At 39.2% G+C, this 17,396-nt stretch overlaps 1 protein-coding gene across 2 annotated transcripts in view; it reads right to left on the reverse strand.

Annotated features, from left to right (window-relative positions):
* Nucleotides 1-17,396, reverse strand: part of LOC127436945 (glutamate receptor-interacting protein 1-like) — a 217,975-nt gene that overhangs the window by 80,515 nt on the left and 120,064 nt on the right. For both annotated transcript variants that reach the window (XM_051691489.1, XM_051691488.1), the window contains exons 3-4: nucleotides 3,252-3,387; nucleotides 114-259 (exon numbers count right to left, since the gene is read on the reverse strand). In XM_051691489.1, coding sequence (XP_051547449.1) covers nucleotides 114-259; nucleotides 3,252-3,387 — 282 coding nt within the window. The remainder of the gene's footprint in view (nucleotides 1-113; nucleotides 260-3,251; nucleotides 3,388-17,396) is intronic.

Here is a 17,396-nt window from a genome sequence, read left to right on the forward strand (position 1 = left end):
TTGGCCATCAACCACCCTTCCGAATTCAACATATCGAGCCTATAACAGTCCAACACAAATCAATATATATAAATATTAAGTAATATGGTTGTCAATCTTATAATGTCACTCACAGACAGGTGGCAGCTCGTACTCCACCTCCAGTATGACCCTCTCACCCACATTCTTCAAAAGACTGATGATCTCATCATGACGAAACTTGGTCAAGTTGATCCCGTTCACAGACTTTATATAGTCCCCAACGTTCAGCTGGTCACTCCTGAAAGAAACAGACCAAGAACTCGATTTTTAAGTTTTTCCAAAGAAAATGTCAGTGGCGTTTGTCTGTGCGAAACTTGTAACCAAGATGCTAAGGTGTTGTGGGTGGTTGACAGGGCAATTTCTTTCATTCTTTCTTTCTCTTTCTTTCTTTTTTTCTGTCTTTTCTTCTTTCTTTCTTTCTTTTGGGCAGGAGGTAGAAAAAGGTAGAAAATAAGGTAGAAAATAAGGCATCAGATATGAGATGGCATCAGGTGGAGCTCTGTGTGCTTTGATAGCTGATCTGAGCAGATGAGCAGAACACTTTGTTCAGAGAAAACATCTGCAGAAAGGAAGACGGACTGCTCCGGTCTCAGTCTCTCCCTCTGACACACATACAGTTGAAAGCACTACATTTTACAAGGAGGACTGATTGTCAAAAGATTTTGTAAAATGGAGTGTGATGTTAGGCAGTTATTTCAGCTCGAGTAAAATTATCAGGGCATGTGTCTCTGCGGTAATAAAATACAAGAGGTGATATAGAGAGAAACATTTAGAGTTCAACAATTGATTTGCACAAGAAAAGTATCAAACTGTCTTGAGGAGGTGTAAAAGTGTGCTATACAGGAGTGGGTGTTTGTTTTACTTAAATAAATATGTCTGAGAGGCATATGTTTGTTCAGGGATCTGAGCATGTATTCTCTGAGGATTGTGTGTGTGTGCTCATGGAGAGGGGTGACACCGTAGCAAGCAGAGGAACGTCAGCCATTTCCAGGAGCCAATATGGAAACTAGAGAAGAGTTCTGACTGAATGCAGGATTGATTAAATAATTCTAATACACATACAATCTCTACAGACAAAAGAACACATACTGTAAATGCACACACAGAGTGTGCAGAGACAAAAGATTACAAACATACAGGCACACACATAAATGTGTACACACAATGTTCAAGCACGCATACTGTGAACCCACTGACTCTCTCTTGACCTGTCTCTTTAATTGTCTTGGTAAACTAACTACCATCAACACAAAGGATAACGAAAACCATACAGAATACATAGCTTTAAAGGTGAAGTGTAAACTTTCTGCATCACAAGTGTCACCAAACTGGATTGAAAGAATTAAGTCGATTTTTAAATTTTTTGAAGAAAATGTGTCCGTTGCTATGCTGTTGCTAAGGTATGATGGATACCAAACATGTTTCCCAAAGATTCCTACTGCCCCTTGTCTGCTATTGTTCATCTAAAATGTTATCCCCATCCCCAAATTACCCCATTGGTTGAGTCAGAAATTGACATGTCTGAATTCTCAAAGAACAGTTTTGAAAGCACCAGAGAGCCACAGTGTTTCCATGCTTTGTAGTCAGCCTACATACTGATTACTTATAGTAGTCTCCGCACATTAAAGGTGCTATATGTAATATTTTTACTGTACTAAATTATAAAATGACAATAATATGTCATTAGAGAATTATATTTATGTTTATGTTTTGCCTGTGTGATCCCGCCCACTGCCCACTCACCAATAGTATTTCAACACCGCCGGGTTGCCAGATTTGAACAAGTTTGCAGGCAAACAACACTGCGTGCTGCAGCAATGGAAGTCAGCAAACGAACTGGATCAGAGATAGCAGATTCCACCCGACCTAAAAAGCCTCGCTATCCATCTAAAAACCACCATGACCAGAGGCGTAGTAAAACAAGGATAAATATAGGAGATGCCTCTGGAAGATGGAGACAGCTTAAAGCCCAGAAATCCTTTAAAATGAATGCTGAGTTGGCTAATTTGCGTGTCAACAATCTGGCAACCCACATGAGCTTCGAGTCTGGGGCAGGGCAGACAACTCTCCAATATTTTGAATTTGGACTGCAGTACCCATTTCAAACATTTGTTGTCAATCTTACATATAGCACCTTTAAACTGGGATAGGAGAAATTATTTTTAAGCTAAAATGTGTAATTTCCACACCACTAGCATCGTCAAACAGAATTGCAAAAATAAACATTCTTTTAAAAAAATATACCGTCCACCTTCCATTGGTTGAACAAACAAACAGACCCGCCCCAAATCTCACACCATTGGTTGAACCAATGTTGCTGTATCAGGCTGGCCGTGCCTCGCAAACAAACATATCAATCAAAGAGTCACAGTGTTTACACCTTCAGAAAAAAAAAAAAAAGAAAAAAAAACTACGAATGGTTTGTTTATAGTTGACTCTGCAAATTAAGCTGAGATAGGAGTAAGTACTTCAACATCAAGAAAATTCAACTTGATCTCATGAAAATTAAGTGATTGTGGCAACATTTTAGCAAAATTATATTATGTGGTTCACGAAATGTTCACTGTGTGGCGCTACAAGAGGGTTAAATGTTCTACCAAACAGAGCAGGTTTTAAGGTTAATGCTCTATTGAGTTTTAAAATAAAAAAAACCTACCTTCCTACCTTAAACATCAAACATAAACCTAATGGACAGTGTCATAAAAGGCAAATGTGAGATTAAAAAAATGCAATTGCTGAAGCAACCACGTCATTTTGTGGTGCTTCTATAACACTTCCTGCTCACATATCGAATTTACAAGTGCAATGCTCTATCAGTTGAGCTACCACGCAATTTGATTGCACTTCAACAAGCTTGCAAATGTACTTGGCTATGTAATGCAAACATTAAAATGTATGGCCTTACAAGTCATGCGCTACAGTAAAAGTGTTTAAATGTTTAAAAGCATTGTATGAGAAACAGGGTGAAATGTGCTTATGATAATCTGCCATTTTATTTGTGATTTGTGTGAAAGTGAATAAAATGTATTGTTGTTGTTGTGCCTTAAGTGTTCATTTCCCCAGGAAACTGATGTGATATGCACTATGAGCCACGTAAAAATCATTTTTCAGAATTTAGGTATAGTAACAAGATTCTATGAGACTAGGTTGAAAGAATTATACACATAAGCTTTAAAATCACATAGACTACACACTTTACCTTTAAACACACCCCAGCCCTACACACTAACCTGGCAGCAATTCCGCCCTGGCGCAAGTTGGAGACGCGGGGCTTGCCATCTTTGTCGATGCCTCCGGATACGGTCAGACCCAGGGTAGTGCCTTCCTTCTTGATCAGCTCCACAGTACTCGTTCCCTTAAACTCATCTGTGAAGCAGAAGAAGGGATGAGGAGGAGGGTGGGGTGAAGTGGGAGAGGAAGAGCAGAGACAGCAGATGAGTGGGTTACATGAGCAGAGGAGGCCAGCCGCTGCCATACCTCTTCTCTCTTCTCCTCTAAACTGTGACTGTGATCAGGCGTCCCGGCCTGGCCCTCTCACTCTGTCACTTTATCTCTCTCTCTGTCCTAGCTGGTAATTAGTTATGTGCTCCAGAGTGCTCTGTGTGAGTGTGTGTGTGTATGTGTGTGTGAAAGAGAGACACACCGAAAGATAGTGAGACCATCTCCTCTTGCTTCCAGTTTATCTCCATATTGTCCTTTTAAAGGAATAGTTAGCCCAAAAATGAAAGTTCTATCATCATTTCCACCCTCATGTTGTTTCAAACCTATATGATTTCAAAAACCAGGTCACAAAATCTGTTCATGCTGCTCTTTTCCATACTATGAAAGTGAATAGTGACCAGGGGCTGTCAAGTACAAAAATGACTAAAACCAACATTAAAGTAGTCAATTCAACTTGTGCGCTATATTAAAAATCTTCTGAAGCCAAACAAAAGCTGACACAATTTTAATTTTTGGGTGAGCTATCTCTTTAAACAACATCTCTCTTTGGTCTTCTTCGTCTTTTGCCTCCCTTGTCTCATTTTTTTCTTATATTTACTGTCTCACTATCTCTTTCGTCTGTTTGCACAAAAATCGCTGGTCAGCCAGGCACACCTCTCCGCTGCTCTCTCCTTCATTGACTGGCTGTCATTCAATCCCTCAGTGAGATCATCAAAGTCACATTAAGCGTGCTGCATATCTGCGCAAGCTGGGCATCCTCTACTTCCTTCTCTCACACCCTACCATCAACTACATCAGCTGTCTTAGCTGGAGTAGAAATAAAAATAAGGGATTTGTAATGTCTCTCTCGTCACTGGAGGGAGGAAAAGATGGATGCATATGTCTTTTCTCAGTTTCCTTTCCTCTCACTCTGTCTTTCTGTGGCAAGTACAGCAGGATAGATAGTGGGGGGAGCTGGAGCTCCAAACTTCCCTGAGGCTACTGACAGAACTGACATGCTGAGCATCTCTCCACAGGAGGATGGCAATAACGTAACACGGGGTACAAGAAGTGCTTTTTCTTTAGTACTTAAAGGCTAGAATGGAGGCAAAATGAAAGGCACTTGCTCTTCTGCAACAATAAAAACAGAGCTCCATAAATACTCTAGTAAACACCAGGAATGGGCATTTGTACCCGGTTACTTGACTCAGGGTTTAAAAGCCTTTTGACCAATACATTTCCATGACTTGAGTCATTCATGATTACTGAGTAAGTATTTTTAAATCATTTTAAAGATATTCCTGGGGAGGCTTTCATTTGGAATTATTAATAAATTTGATAATTATTAATTCATTTTATGCACTTTATCATCATGCAACCCAGCATCCTCATGAGTGTATATTGTGTTTTGTCTTCTTTATATGATATGCATAATTTACTTTCATTTAAACTGACTGATCTCAGTTCAGGACACTCTGGGATGTCAGTAAAGGGTTAAACTTCATGTGACAAAACAACATGGCGCTGATCGCAGTTAAGTTTGTCTTTGGGAGATACACTAACAAAACTCCATCTAGTAAGAAACCTAATTAACTTTTTACAATGAAACCTGTTTGTATCAAATCTCTAGTTTTGTCCAATATGCCATTTTAAAAATTTCAGCAATTTATCACGAAACAACACACTGTTAAACACGATGACCTTCCACAAGGACTATGGGACTAATTTATCTGAGAAATCCAATATATATTCACCGTGCATTATCACACTGAGAACTGATGGGTACATCCAAAAGCTGGAAAATGTTGTTTTCAGAGGTTGTATACAGAGTTAGGATGAAAATGAGGTGTCTTTCAAACTGTTCTGAGACCAGCACAGACAGACAACACAAAATGTAAGTTTTTTGTTGTTGTTGTTGTTTTTGCAGGTTTATTAGGTGCTACTGGTTAAAAATAAAAAAGGGAATGGAAAATGCTATCTATCTATCTATCTATCTATATATATATACACTACTGGTCAAAAGTTTTGAAACACTTACTCATTCTTTATTATATTTTTTTTTTTTCACATTTTAAAATAATAGTAAAGTCATCAAAACTATGGAATAACATAAATTGAACTATGGGAATTATGTTGTGTCTAAACAAAATCCAAAATAAATCAAAACTGTGTTATATTTTAGCATCTTCAGAGTAGTCACCCTTTGCATAGAATTTGCAGAAATGTACTCAGAAATGTACATTTTCTCAACCAACTTCTTGAGGTATCACCCTGGGATGCTTTTTAAACAGTATTGAAGGAGTTCCCATCTATGTTGGGCACTTATTGGCTGCTTTTCTGTATTATTTGGTCCAAGTCATCAATTTCAAAAACTTTATTTTTTATATATATATTTTAGTTTTATAATGAAATAAATTGATATGGTGGCACAATTATATTTTTGTCTACAAAACTAATTTCAAACATTTAAGCATACGCCTTCAGATCAAAATATTTTTAAGATCATGAGAAACATTTCAGTCAAGTGTTTCAAAACTTTTGACCAGTAATGTATATATACTGTATAGATAGATATAGTACTGTGCAAAAGTTTTAGGCACTTGGGAAAAATGTTGCATAGTGAGGATGTCTTCAAAAATAATGCCATAAATTGTTTTCATTTATCAATTAATGTCATACAAAGTCGAGTACACATAAAAAAAGCTAAACCAATATTTGGTGTGACCACCTTCGCCTTCAAAACAGCACCAATTCTCCTAGGTACACCTGGGCACAGTTTTTCTTGGTTGTTGGCAGATAGGATGTTCCAAGCTTCTTGGAGAATTCGCCACAGTTCTTCTATCTATTTTGGCTGTCTCAATTGCTTCTGTCTCTTCTTGTAATCCCAGACTGACTCAATATTCAGTGGGGGGCTCTGTGGGGACCATACCATCTGTTGCAGGGCTCCCTGTTCTTTTATTCTATTTGCAAAAGAAATGTTAAAATGCATTTCCTATTGACACACTAAAGCTGAATATATAAATAACCATCTTAAGACAAATGTTTTTGTGAAGCATCTTATATGCCTAAGACTTTTGCATGTACTAATAATATATATATATATATATCTCAAATGTGAAACAAAACAGACATAAATGACTTGACTTGACTTGACTTGACTTGACCATTAACAACATTACACAAACACAATACCTCACAAAGGACCATGGCAAACATGAGGGTATAAATACATGGACAAGGGTAACAAGACAACCAATGAACAGACAGAACTCTAAACAAGATAACAAGACTATTAAACTTAAACCAATGACAAACTACAACTGATAACGAGTTAACAAGACAATAAACCAATGAAAACAAGACACATGAACATGGAGGGAAACAGGATGATCACATGACTTGACATGGAAACAGGGAATCACACGACATGGAACCACATGACCTTAACAGGAACTAAACTTAAAAAAAAGACATGAAAACAAGAACAAAACACATAAACGTGACAGGGAGATGGCGAGATCCAACTCAAAAGGGCTTTATTTCCCACAGCTTCACAGTAAATATACACTACCGGTCAAAGTTTTGAAACACTTGACTGAAATGTTTCTCATGATCTTAAAAATATTTTGATCTGAGGGCGTATGCTAAAATGTTTAGTAGAAAATTAGTTTTGTAGACAAAAATATAATTGTGTCACCATATCAATTTATTTCATAATAAAACTACAATTTTATTCATAAAAAAGTTTTAAATAAAGTTTTTGAAATTGATGACTTGGACCAATAATAAAGAAAAGCAGCCAATAAGTGCCCAACATAGATGGGAACTCCTTCAGTACTGTTTAAAAAGCAAAAGAAGTTGGTTGAGAAAATGTTGAGTACATGTCTGCAAATTCTAGGCAAAGGGTGACTACTTTGAAGATGCTAAAATATAACACAGTTTTTATTTATTTTGGATTTTGTTTATTCACAACATAATTCCCATAGTTCCATTTATGTTATTCCATAGTTTTGATGACTTTACTATTATTCTAAAATGTGGGGAAAAAAAAATTATAATAAAGAATGAGTGTGTTTCAAAACTTTTGACCGATAGTGTATATGTTCCACTTTTCAGTGGGCACACTCAAATTAATGTTTTTTAGCAATACAAATCGCACTTCTTCAGGTTTGCCGTGAATCCCGCTCATCACAGGGACCTCAGAACGGCCCCCAGATGCTGCATGTGCTGCTGCCAATCATTACTGTAAATAATGATATCATCCAAATAAGCAGCGGCATACGCAGCATGCGGTCTGAGGACTCGGTCCATAAGACGTTGAAACATAGCCGGGGCCCCAAACAAACCGAACAGAAGGGTCACATATTGGTGTAATCCAAATGATGTGGAGAAGTCCGTTTTCAAACATGACATCAGCGTTAAGGGGATCTGACAATAACCCTTTGTTAAGTCCAGTCTCGAGTAGAAGCGAGCCGTGCCCAACTGATCGAGCAGTTCGTCAATACGAGGCATTGAATACACATCAGATTTCGACACTGCATTGACTTTTCTATAATCCACACAGAACTGGACTGAGCCATCACTCTTAGGTACCAGAACTACCGGGCTGGCCAAATTGCTGTGAGATTCTTCTATTACCCCCATATCGAGTATGGCCAGTAATTCTTCCCGTACTACCCATTTCTTGTGTTCGGGTAAGTGGTAGGGTCGGCTACGTACCACTACCCCGGGGGTTGTCTCGATGTGGTGTTCTATGAGATTATTGAGGCTGGGGAGAGGCGAGAACACGTCAGAGAAACTTTTTTGCAATCTGGCAACCTCTGTACGTTGTGACAGTGAGAGGTGGTCTCTGCACAGGACTGGAATGAACTGTCTGGCTTTCAGGCTCACATCCAGACCAAGCTCCTCCCTCTCTGGAACTACCGTCACCAAGGATACAGGAACTGCCTCTCTCCATGGTTTTAGGAGGTTGAGGTGGTAAATTTGACAAGCCACGCACCAATCTGTACGCACTACCTCATAGTCGATTTCCCCAACTCGCCGTGTGACCTCAAAGGGCCCTTTCCACTTCGCGAGTAATTTCGAGCTTGATGTGTGCAGCAATACAAGTACTTTATCTCCCTGTGCAAACTCCAGTAGCCGAGCTCTCCTGTTATACAGCCGGGACTGACGTTCTTGTGCCTGTAGCAAATTCTCCTGTGATAGACGTCCCAGTGTGTGGAGTTTTGCTCTCAGGTCAAGAACGTATTGAATTTCATTTTTGCTTTGTGAAGGTCCCTCCTCCCAATTTTCCTTCATAACATCTAACATGCCATGGGGCTTACACCCATATAATAATTCAAATGGGTGAAACCCCGTGGAGGCTTGCAGGACCTCTCGCACAGCAAATAACAGGGGTTTGAGCCACATATCCCAATTCCGAGCATCTTCATGCACAAACTTACGAATCATATTTTTTAAGGTTTTATTAAATCGTTCGACCAAACCATCTGTTTGTGGATGGTACACGCTTGTCCGAATCGATTTAATACCTAATAATTCGTATAGCTCGCGTAGTGTATGTAACATGAAAGTAGTGCTCTGATCAGTGAAAATTTCTTTAAGAATCCCCATTCGGGAGATTATTCTGAAGAGTGCCTCCGCAACACTACATGCTGAGATGTTGTGAAGAGGCACTGCTTCCAGGTATCGCGTTGCATAGTCCACCAGAAACAACACAAAGCAATGCCCGCGTGCTGACCGTTCTAATGGCCTGACTAGGTCCATGCCAACTCTGTCAAAGGGAACCTCGATCAATGGAAGAGGGCACAATGGCACTTTTGGAGTTGTCGGCGGATTCACCAACTGACATTCGCGGCATGTCACACGCCACCGGCTAACATCCCCACGAATGCCTGGCCAATAGAAATGGGCCATGAGATGGCTTGGGTATGTGGAGATGAGGGCATGGCTGAGCGCCCGTCTGGGGAGAGAGAGAGTGGTAAGTACATCCACCTGAGAATAATTGTTAATAATTGCTGTTTCTATGTGCACAGTGAGATTCAGGGGAGATAAAAGATGGCCCAGTCCACAGAGAGGGGAGAGAGAGAGCTGCACGGAGCGGTGTGTTCTAGAGTGTGATTTGTGTTGCTGAAAAGCATTAATTTGAGTGTGCCCACTGAAAAGTGAAACATATATATTTACTGTGAAGCTGTGGGAAATAAAGCCCTTTTGAGTTGGATCTCCCTGTCTTCCGCTTCCTCCCTTGTCCCAGGTTTTGGCACCAGTGTAACAAAGTTCTTAGTTTTCGTGACAAGGGAGGAAGCGGGAGATGGCGAGATCCAACTCAAAAGGGCTTTATTTCCCACAGCTTCACAGTAAATACAGTGCATCCGGAAAGTATTCACAGCGTTTCACTATTTCCACATTTTATTATGTTACAGCCTTATTCCAAAATGGATTAAATTCATTATTTTCCTCAAAATTCTACAAACAATACCCCATAATGACAATGTGAAAGAAGTTTGTTTGAAATCTTTGCAAATTTATTAAAAATAAAAAACGAAAGAAAAAAAAAATCACATGTACATAAGTATTCACAGCCTTTGCTCAATACTTTGTTGAAGCACCTTTGGCACCAATTACAGCCTCAAGTCTTTTTGAGTATGATGCTACAAGCTTGGCACACCTATTTTTAGGCAGTTTCTCCCATTCTTCTTTGCAGGACCTCTCAAGCTCCATCAGGTTGCATGGGGAGTGTCGGTGCACAGCCATTTTCAGATCTCTCCAGAGATGTTCAATCAGGTTCAAGTCTGGGATCTGGCTGGGCCACTCAAGGACATTCACAGAGTTGTCCCGTAGCCACTCCTGTGTTTTCTTGGCTGTGTGCTTAGGGTCGTTGTCCTGTTGGAAGATGAACCTTCGCCCCAGTCTGAGGTCCAGACCGCTCTGGAGCAGGTTTTCATCAAGGATGTCTCTGTACATTGCTGCATTCATCTTTCCCTCGATCCTGACTAGTCTCCCAGTTCCTGCCGCAGAAAAACATCCCCACAGCATGATGCTGCCACCACCATGCTTCACTGTAGGGATGGTATTGGCCAGGTGATGAGCGGTGCCTGGTTTCCTCCAAATATGACGTTTGCCATTCAGGCCAAAGAGTTCAATCTTTGTTTCTCATGGTCTGAGAGTCCTTCAGGTGTCTTTTGGCAAACTCCAGGTGGGCTGTCATGTGCCTTTTACTGAGGAGTGGCTTCCGTCTGGCCACTCTACCATACAGGCCTGATTGGTGGAGTGCTGCAGAGATGGTTGTTCTTCTGGAAGGTTCTCCTCTCTCCACAGAGAAATGCTGGAGCTCTGTCAGAGTGACCATCGGGTTCTTGGTCACCTCCCTGAATAAGGCCCTTCTCCCCCGATCGCTCTGTTTGGCCGGGTGGCCAGCTCTAGGAAGAGTTCTGGTGGTTCCAAACTTCTTCCATTTACGGATGATGGAGGCCACTGTGCTCATTGGGACCTTCAATGCTGCAGAAATTTTTCTGTACCCTTCCCCAGATCTGTGCCTCGATACAATCCTGTCTCGGAGGTCTACAGACAATTCCTTGGACTTCATGGCTTGGTTTGTGCTCTGACATGCACTGTTAACTATGGGACCTTATATAGACAGGTGTGTGCCTTTCCAAATCATGTCCAATCAACTGAATTTACCACAGATGGACTCCAATCAAGTTGTAGAAACATCTCAAGGATGATCAGTGGAAACAGGATGCACCTGAGCTCAATTTTGAGTGTCATGGCAAAGGCTGTGAATACTTATGTACATGTGATTTTTTTTTCGTTTTTTATTTTTAATAAATTTGCAAAGGTTTCAAACAAACTTCTTTCACGTTGTCATTATGGGGTATTGTTTGTAGAATTTTGAGGAAAATAATGAATTTAATCCATTTTGGAATAAGGCTGAAATATAACAAAATGTGGAAAAAGTGAAGAACTGTGAATACTTTCCGGATGCGCTGTATATATGTTCCACTTTTCAGTGGGCACACTCAAATTAATGCTTTTCAGCAACACAAATTGCACTCTGGAACACACTGCTCTGTGCAGCTCTCTCTCTCCCCCCTCTGAGGACTGGGCCATCTTTTATTTCCCCCGAATATCACTGTGCACATAGAAACAGTAATTAGTAACAATTAATCTCAGGTGGATGACCTTACCTCTCTCTCTCTCCCCAGATAAATGCTCAGCCACGCCCTCACCTCCATATATATATATATATATATATGCAACAGTTAGTTCTGGTCCTCAAATCTGATTGGATGAGAGACGTTCCATGAGTGCTGATGTCTCAGAACATCAGCACTTGGACGCTTCACTGTGTGTATCACTCTGCTTGTGTTCGTGTGGTTTTTAACTAAAGTGTAAGAGTAATGCAGATGTGTTAAGAGCTATATGTGTCTCTTTTCATTTATTTTTGTGACATTACTGATTTTAGCCAGCAGGTGGCGTCAAAAGGCCATTTTTGTGTGTAATATAAGCCAGTTCAGGTGATGCATAATAGGATGCATTTAACCAAAATAACATTATCTTCAGAAATCTGACTAACACACTACAGCATCTCTACTTGGGAGTGACAACAGGTGATCGCACACGCGCTGTCGGTTTATGAATCTGTAATCAAATCATAATCAAATTTGTATATCCAGTAGGTATAATTTGTATAGCTAGGTTTGGCCCTAAAATCCATAACTGCTGCATAGCCCTTTGCATATAAATCAGCAATGCAGTAACCCTCAGCAGAGGAGGAAACAGATTTAACATTGCACTTCGACTCGATAAATACTGCTGCCATATGGACATGGAACAGGAGCGATGTAGAAATGTGACCTGGGCCAGATAGGGGTTAGCTCGGTTCTCAATATCGGGTCTGAACCTGAACCTCCAGGCAAGCCTTGGGAGCCAAGCAGGGAGCTCTTGGTCCAAACTGCAAAGTAATTAAAATAGAGAAATTAAACCTATTATGTGCCAAAAGGAAATACTGAATAATTTTGTGAGTGATAGTGTGTATTTGGGAGAGGCACAACATCTTGTTGTGAGAAAAAATGGGAATCAATATTCAAATGAGAGTTCAATCTATAACATGTTGTGTGTTAGTCTTTTGATAATTAATTGTAGAAGAACTGCTCAATTTGCCTTCAGCTTTCATCAGATAATTTGATTAAAAGAACTTTGCTCTTCTGGGGATTCTACTGACAGCAGAAAATTACAGAGGGACAAATTGTAAGTGTTGCTGTCATTTCTCTCTCATTTGGGTGAGGAATAAATTATGGGTCTTTCTGAGGTTTGTGACAGCATTAAATTAACTCTCTTGACATGTAGAAGACAGAAAAAAAGCTTTGTGTGAAAACTTACAAACTTAGGCTAAATAATTAAAACATACACTTATAAGGTGTAAGGAATTTGAGATAGCTCCTATCTAGGGATGCACCGATATGGATATTTTGGACGATACCGATAATCGATAATTCAGTGTATTTGGAGGCCGATAACCGATATATTTGCAGATAAATATATATCTGGATATAAATCTACATTTTGTGTGTCTGATTACAAAAACAAAAGGTTCACATTATAAAGCCACATCTGGAGCACTTGCAATGGAATCAATCATGTAAAATGAATTATTGTTTCTATTTTAATACAACTTCAATTGCAGAAAACAAGGAATCTGCAAGAAACATCTAAAACTTTTAAATCATTTACTAAATGTAGCCTACTTTGAACCAGTTAAATAAATTAATTTAAATTAATTTTACATTCCTATGGCCAACTTCCTTTTATTTATTTTAGCTACTTTTATAAATACAGTGCATTGTACTTGATTCAAACCTGTGAAAAGACAAAACTAAGGAATGCAAACAAATCTCAAACTCACTGTAAACACAACATTATGCTTTAACATACAAAATGAATAAAGAAAAAAAATGCATGTGACATAAATAAATACTGTATAATGGAGTGTTTACTCAGATCCAGTATGATCCTCTAAAGCAAAGCCAGAAAGCACCAATCAAAACCCACATGATGAGTAGCATGTGCCTGAAAAAGCCATAATTTATCAGCTTTAATAAATCTGGCAAATTTTCTTATCGAACCGATAACCCAATAACATAATTCACATTTATCGTCCGATATGGCCGCCAATAAATTGTGCATCCCTACTCCTGTCCTACAGTTGCAATCGAAATTATTCAAAACTTCACCAAGGGAAATGTTGACTTGAATATTCAAGAAGTAATTAGGAAAGAAGTAGGAAAGACCTGTGGAATCCTGGAAGAAGGTTTTATAGACGTATGACACTAAACTGAAAATGAGTTTTAAACCCATGGGTCAGCAGTACATATGGAGTAAGATGACAAGGTGATGACAAGAATGACACCATCCCCACAGTCAAGCACCGAGGTGGGTCAGTCCTGATATGGGGGTGTTTTGTGGCTGCAGGAAACGGCTATCCTGACTATGTGACTGACACCATGGATTCTTTCAGGTATCAGGCCATTTTGACATGAAAAATGTGATGCCTTCAGTGCGTAAATTGAAGCTCGGTGATCACTGGACTTTCCAGCAAGACAATAACACCAAGGATACATCCAAGTTGTCCAAAATCTGGTTCAGGGATAGGTCGTGGAATGTTCTTAAATGGCCCTTTCAGTCCATCGTTAAAATCCCATTGAAAACCTTTGTTGGGATTTCAGGGAAGCAGTGGCAGCACAGAAACCAAAGAATATAAATGAGCTGGAAGCTTTTGCTCATGAGAAATGTGTAAAAATTCTAATAGAGAGGTGTCCGAAGCCTGAGAACACTTACCTGAAACATTTATTTGCTGTTATTAAGGATAAAGGATGCTCCACAAATGATTGACTTTGGGGGTTGAATATTTTTGACATGACATTTGTGGAGAGAATTAGTTATTTTTTATTTGAAGATTTGGGTAAACTGAACTCTTTGTTCTCAAAATCACTCAAATGTGTATTAAAAACTTACTTTGACTGTTTACTGAGGTTTTAGTTGATGTGTTTTAATTCACATCACCAGAATGTATTGCTGGTCAGGGGGGTTGAATAATTTTGACTGCAACTTTATATCTGAATACATTTGGATTTAGTTTAATTGTTTTTACCATCCTCCCCTCTTGGTACATTTAAAATACTGTAAAACCTGAACTGAGTTCAAAGACCTGATCACACCACCTCAGGAGAAAGCTCGCTGAGTAAAGCTACCGATAGTACAGACAGCCAGTAAGCTGAGTTAGATGTGCTGATACAGTCTAACGTCAACACTCGCTACACACGCCTCATAAACAGTTAGAAATGGGCAACTTGCTAAGCTATACTGTATACTTTGAGTTGTAGCGACAGTGATAGCTAGGTTTTCCCTTCAATAAGTCATCTTTTAGCAATGTAGCCCTTGCGGTGATATTGAGCATGAAATCGAGCTTGCGTAGCTAGAAGCATTTGCATTCACGTTGCATCAAGTGTATGGACTTTGCGTACAGCTAGCCTTACAGTAGCTTTACAGCTAATAACAGGGTCACCACTTTTTGACGAATGAGTTTTCCAGCAGTACATGATTTCTGGATAAGGATAAAAACAAATAAAAAAATAAAATAAAAAATAAAATAAAAAAATACAGAGATTTCTGGGGTTGATTTCCATTTATATGTCAAGCACTAATTTTAACAGTTATTGGATGTAAACACAAAATAATAATAATAATAATAATAATAATAATAATAATTGAAAAAACTCTCAGTGGACAGACTGATGTTTTAACACTGGATTGCGGCTAGTTTGACTTTACACAAGCACTTACAAAAGAGCAATATTTGGCCGATTAAAAATGTTAGAGCAGTCCAAAACTAGAAAAGAAAACAATCACAAGAATATTACAATATTCCATGACTGTGGGAAGCCTGTAATACGGCAAAGAGAAATATAAGCTTCATTTCAAAGCTCTGATTGTGTAATGTCATATTAAACAGATTTATTTATTTTATTTTTATTTCTTTTAATAAACACAATCCAAGCCAAACACTGCTGTATCCACCATATACACTGTGGGCTCTGTCACGGGGCTGCATCCAATATCTAAGCAATTTGTGGCTACAGTATGCCATGGTAATATTACAAGCTCAGTCTTAAGCTGTCTGGGGAAAGCATGGTTCTCTTAGTTCACCAGTGGTTCAGTGTAATATCTCGGCCCTGAGCTAGGAAAAGGGCCGCTGGGATCTAATGAGCTGTGCTCTGGGGGCTACACTGGGACAGGTGTGGAGGTTGATAAGTTGATCCCATTACTTGTGGTCTCTCATTTCATTCCATGTCCCCTCTACCACCTTTCCTTTTTGAGTACAGTAGATAGTGCTAGTGTTGCCTTTATCATGTTGCCACAGTGATTGGCCATCAGCTTTTTCAGAGCCGATGGATTTCTGTGGCATAATCGAAGATACTGGAGACTGCAGGGCCCATCAAACAGGTATTGAGAGAGAGAGAGAGAGAGAGATAGAGAGAGTTTGAGACAGCATGAGTGATTGAACAAAAGATACAGGGAAAGAGATAACAGAAGAGATGGAGTGCATGACAGAGGAAAAGATAGAACAAGAGAGACAGAGTGAGCAAGAGAGATAAAGACATCTACTCTGGCAGCTGAGTCGATGTGCGCAGGTTTATCTGTAAAAAAAATTCAAACTGTGACAGAAGATGCTAATCTGCAATCATAGGCTGGTCAAAGCTTGACAGGTATGCACAGCATATGAGTCTTAAGGGGATAGTTATCCGTCAATTGTTTACTCACCCTAATGTTGTTCCAAACCCATGTGCAGTTGTTTTACAAAAGGAGAATTTTCAAAATTTGTATGCAGCTCTTTTTACACAATCAGAGTTCATAGTAGTGACCACCTTTGTCAAGCTCTAAAAAAAAAAAAAAATAAAAATAAAAAAAAGACTTGTGTGCTATATTCCAAGTCTTCTGAAACCATAAGACAGATTTGTGTGAGCAACAAACTGAAATGAAGTAATTTTTCACTGATTATCTTCTCCACCAGTGCGATGTTAGCTCATGAACCGTTGTGGACTGTTTACAGAATCTGTGAGCTGAACTCGTGAACCAGATCAGTGCGATTTGTGAACCGGATCAACTGGTTCATTGAAAAGAAACAGCTCAAAAGAATGATTCATTCATAAATCAGACTGATCGGGTTCTTAAGTTAACAGTTCACTGGACAGCAATATAATCAGCAAACAACAACTTACATTTCAGTCTGTTCTTTACATGAAGCTATTGTATGGCTTTAGAAGACTTGGAATATAGTGCACAAGTCATATGGACTACCTTTAAGGTGCTTTTTTGTCCTGTTTGGAGCTTGCCAGATGTGGTCAAACTATTGTTATGGCAAAGACTAATTTTTTTATTATTATATCTTTTTTTGTATTACAAAGAAAAAAATAACTGGCTTTGTACAACATGAGGGCGAGTAAATAATGACAGGATTTTCATTTTTGGGTGAACTATTTTTACATTCTCAATATCCAAATAACAACACCAACAGCTACAACTCTTTGATTTAGAGAAACACTGCTGTTTTCTGTGAAACACACGCAGGGATATCAGCATGGTCTGGAACGGAGAATCATTCTGTCAATAACATTGCTCGGAGGTGTAATGAATATATTTGGGTAAATGCCCATTGTCAGTTCACGCTTTAAGTCTCTAAGAGGTCTGTGGGCATACTGGCAGGTGGGCTCGACACTAAATTGGCTTTCCACCAGCAAGACTTTAGCAGTCAAAATGACAAATAAGCCCATAATTCAATATGGAGCAAGCCATGACTAATGGTTGATGTTAGTAAACATTTGCAGCATATAACGGCAAACTAATTCTGAAACAATCACTTCAATTCCTCCAAAATTAATTCAGAATTGCAATTATAA

This window comes from Myxocyprinus asiaticus, chromosome 47 (assembly GCF_019703515.2).
Source record: "Myxocyprinus asiaticus isolate MX2 ecotype Aquarium Trade chromosome 47, UBuf_Myxa_2, whole genome shotgun sequence".
Taxonomy (NCBI): Eukaryota; Metazoa; Chordata; class Actinopteri; order Cypriniformes; family Catostomidae; genus Myxocyprinus; species Myxocyprinus asiaticus.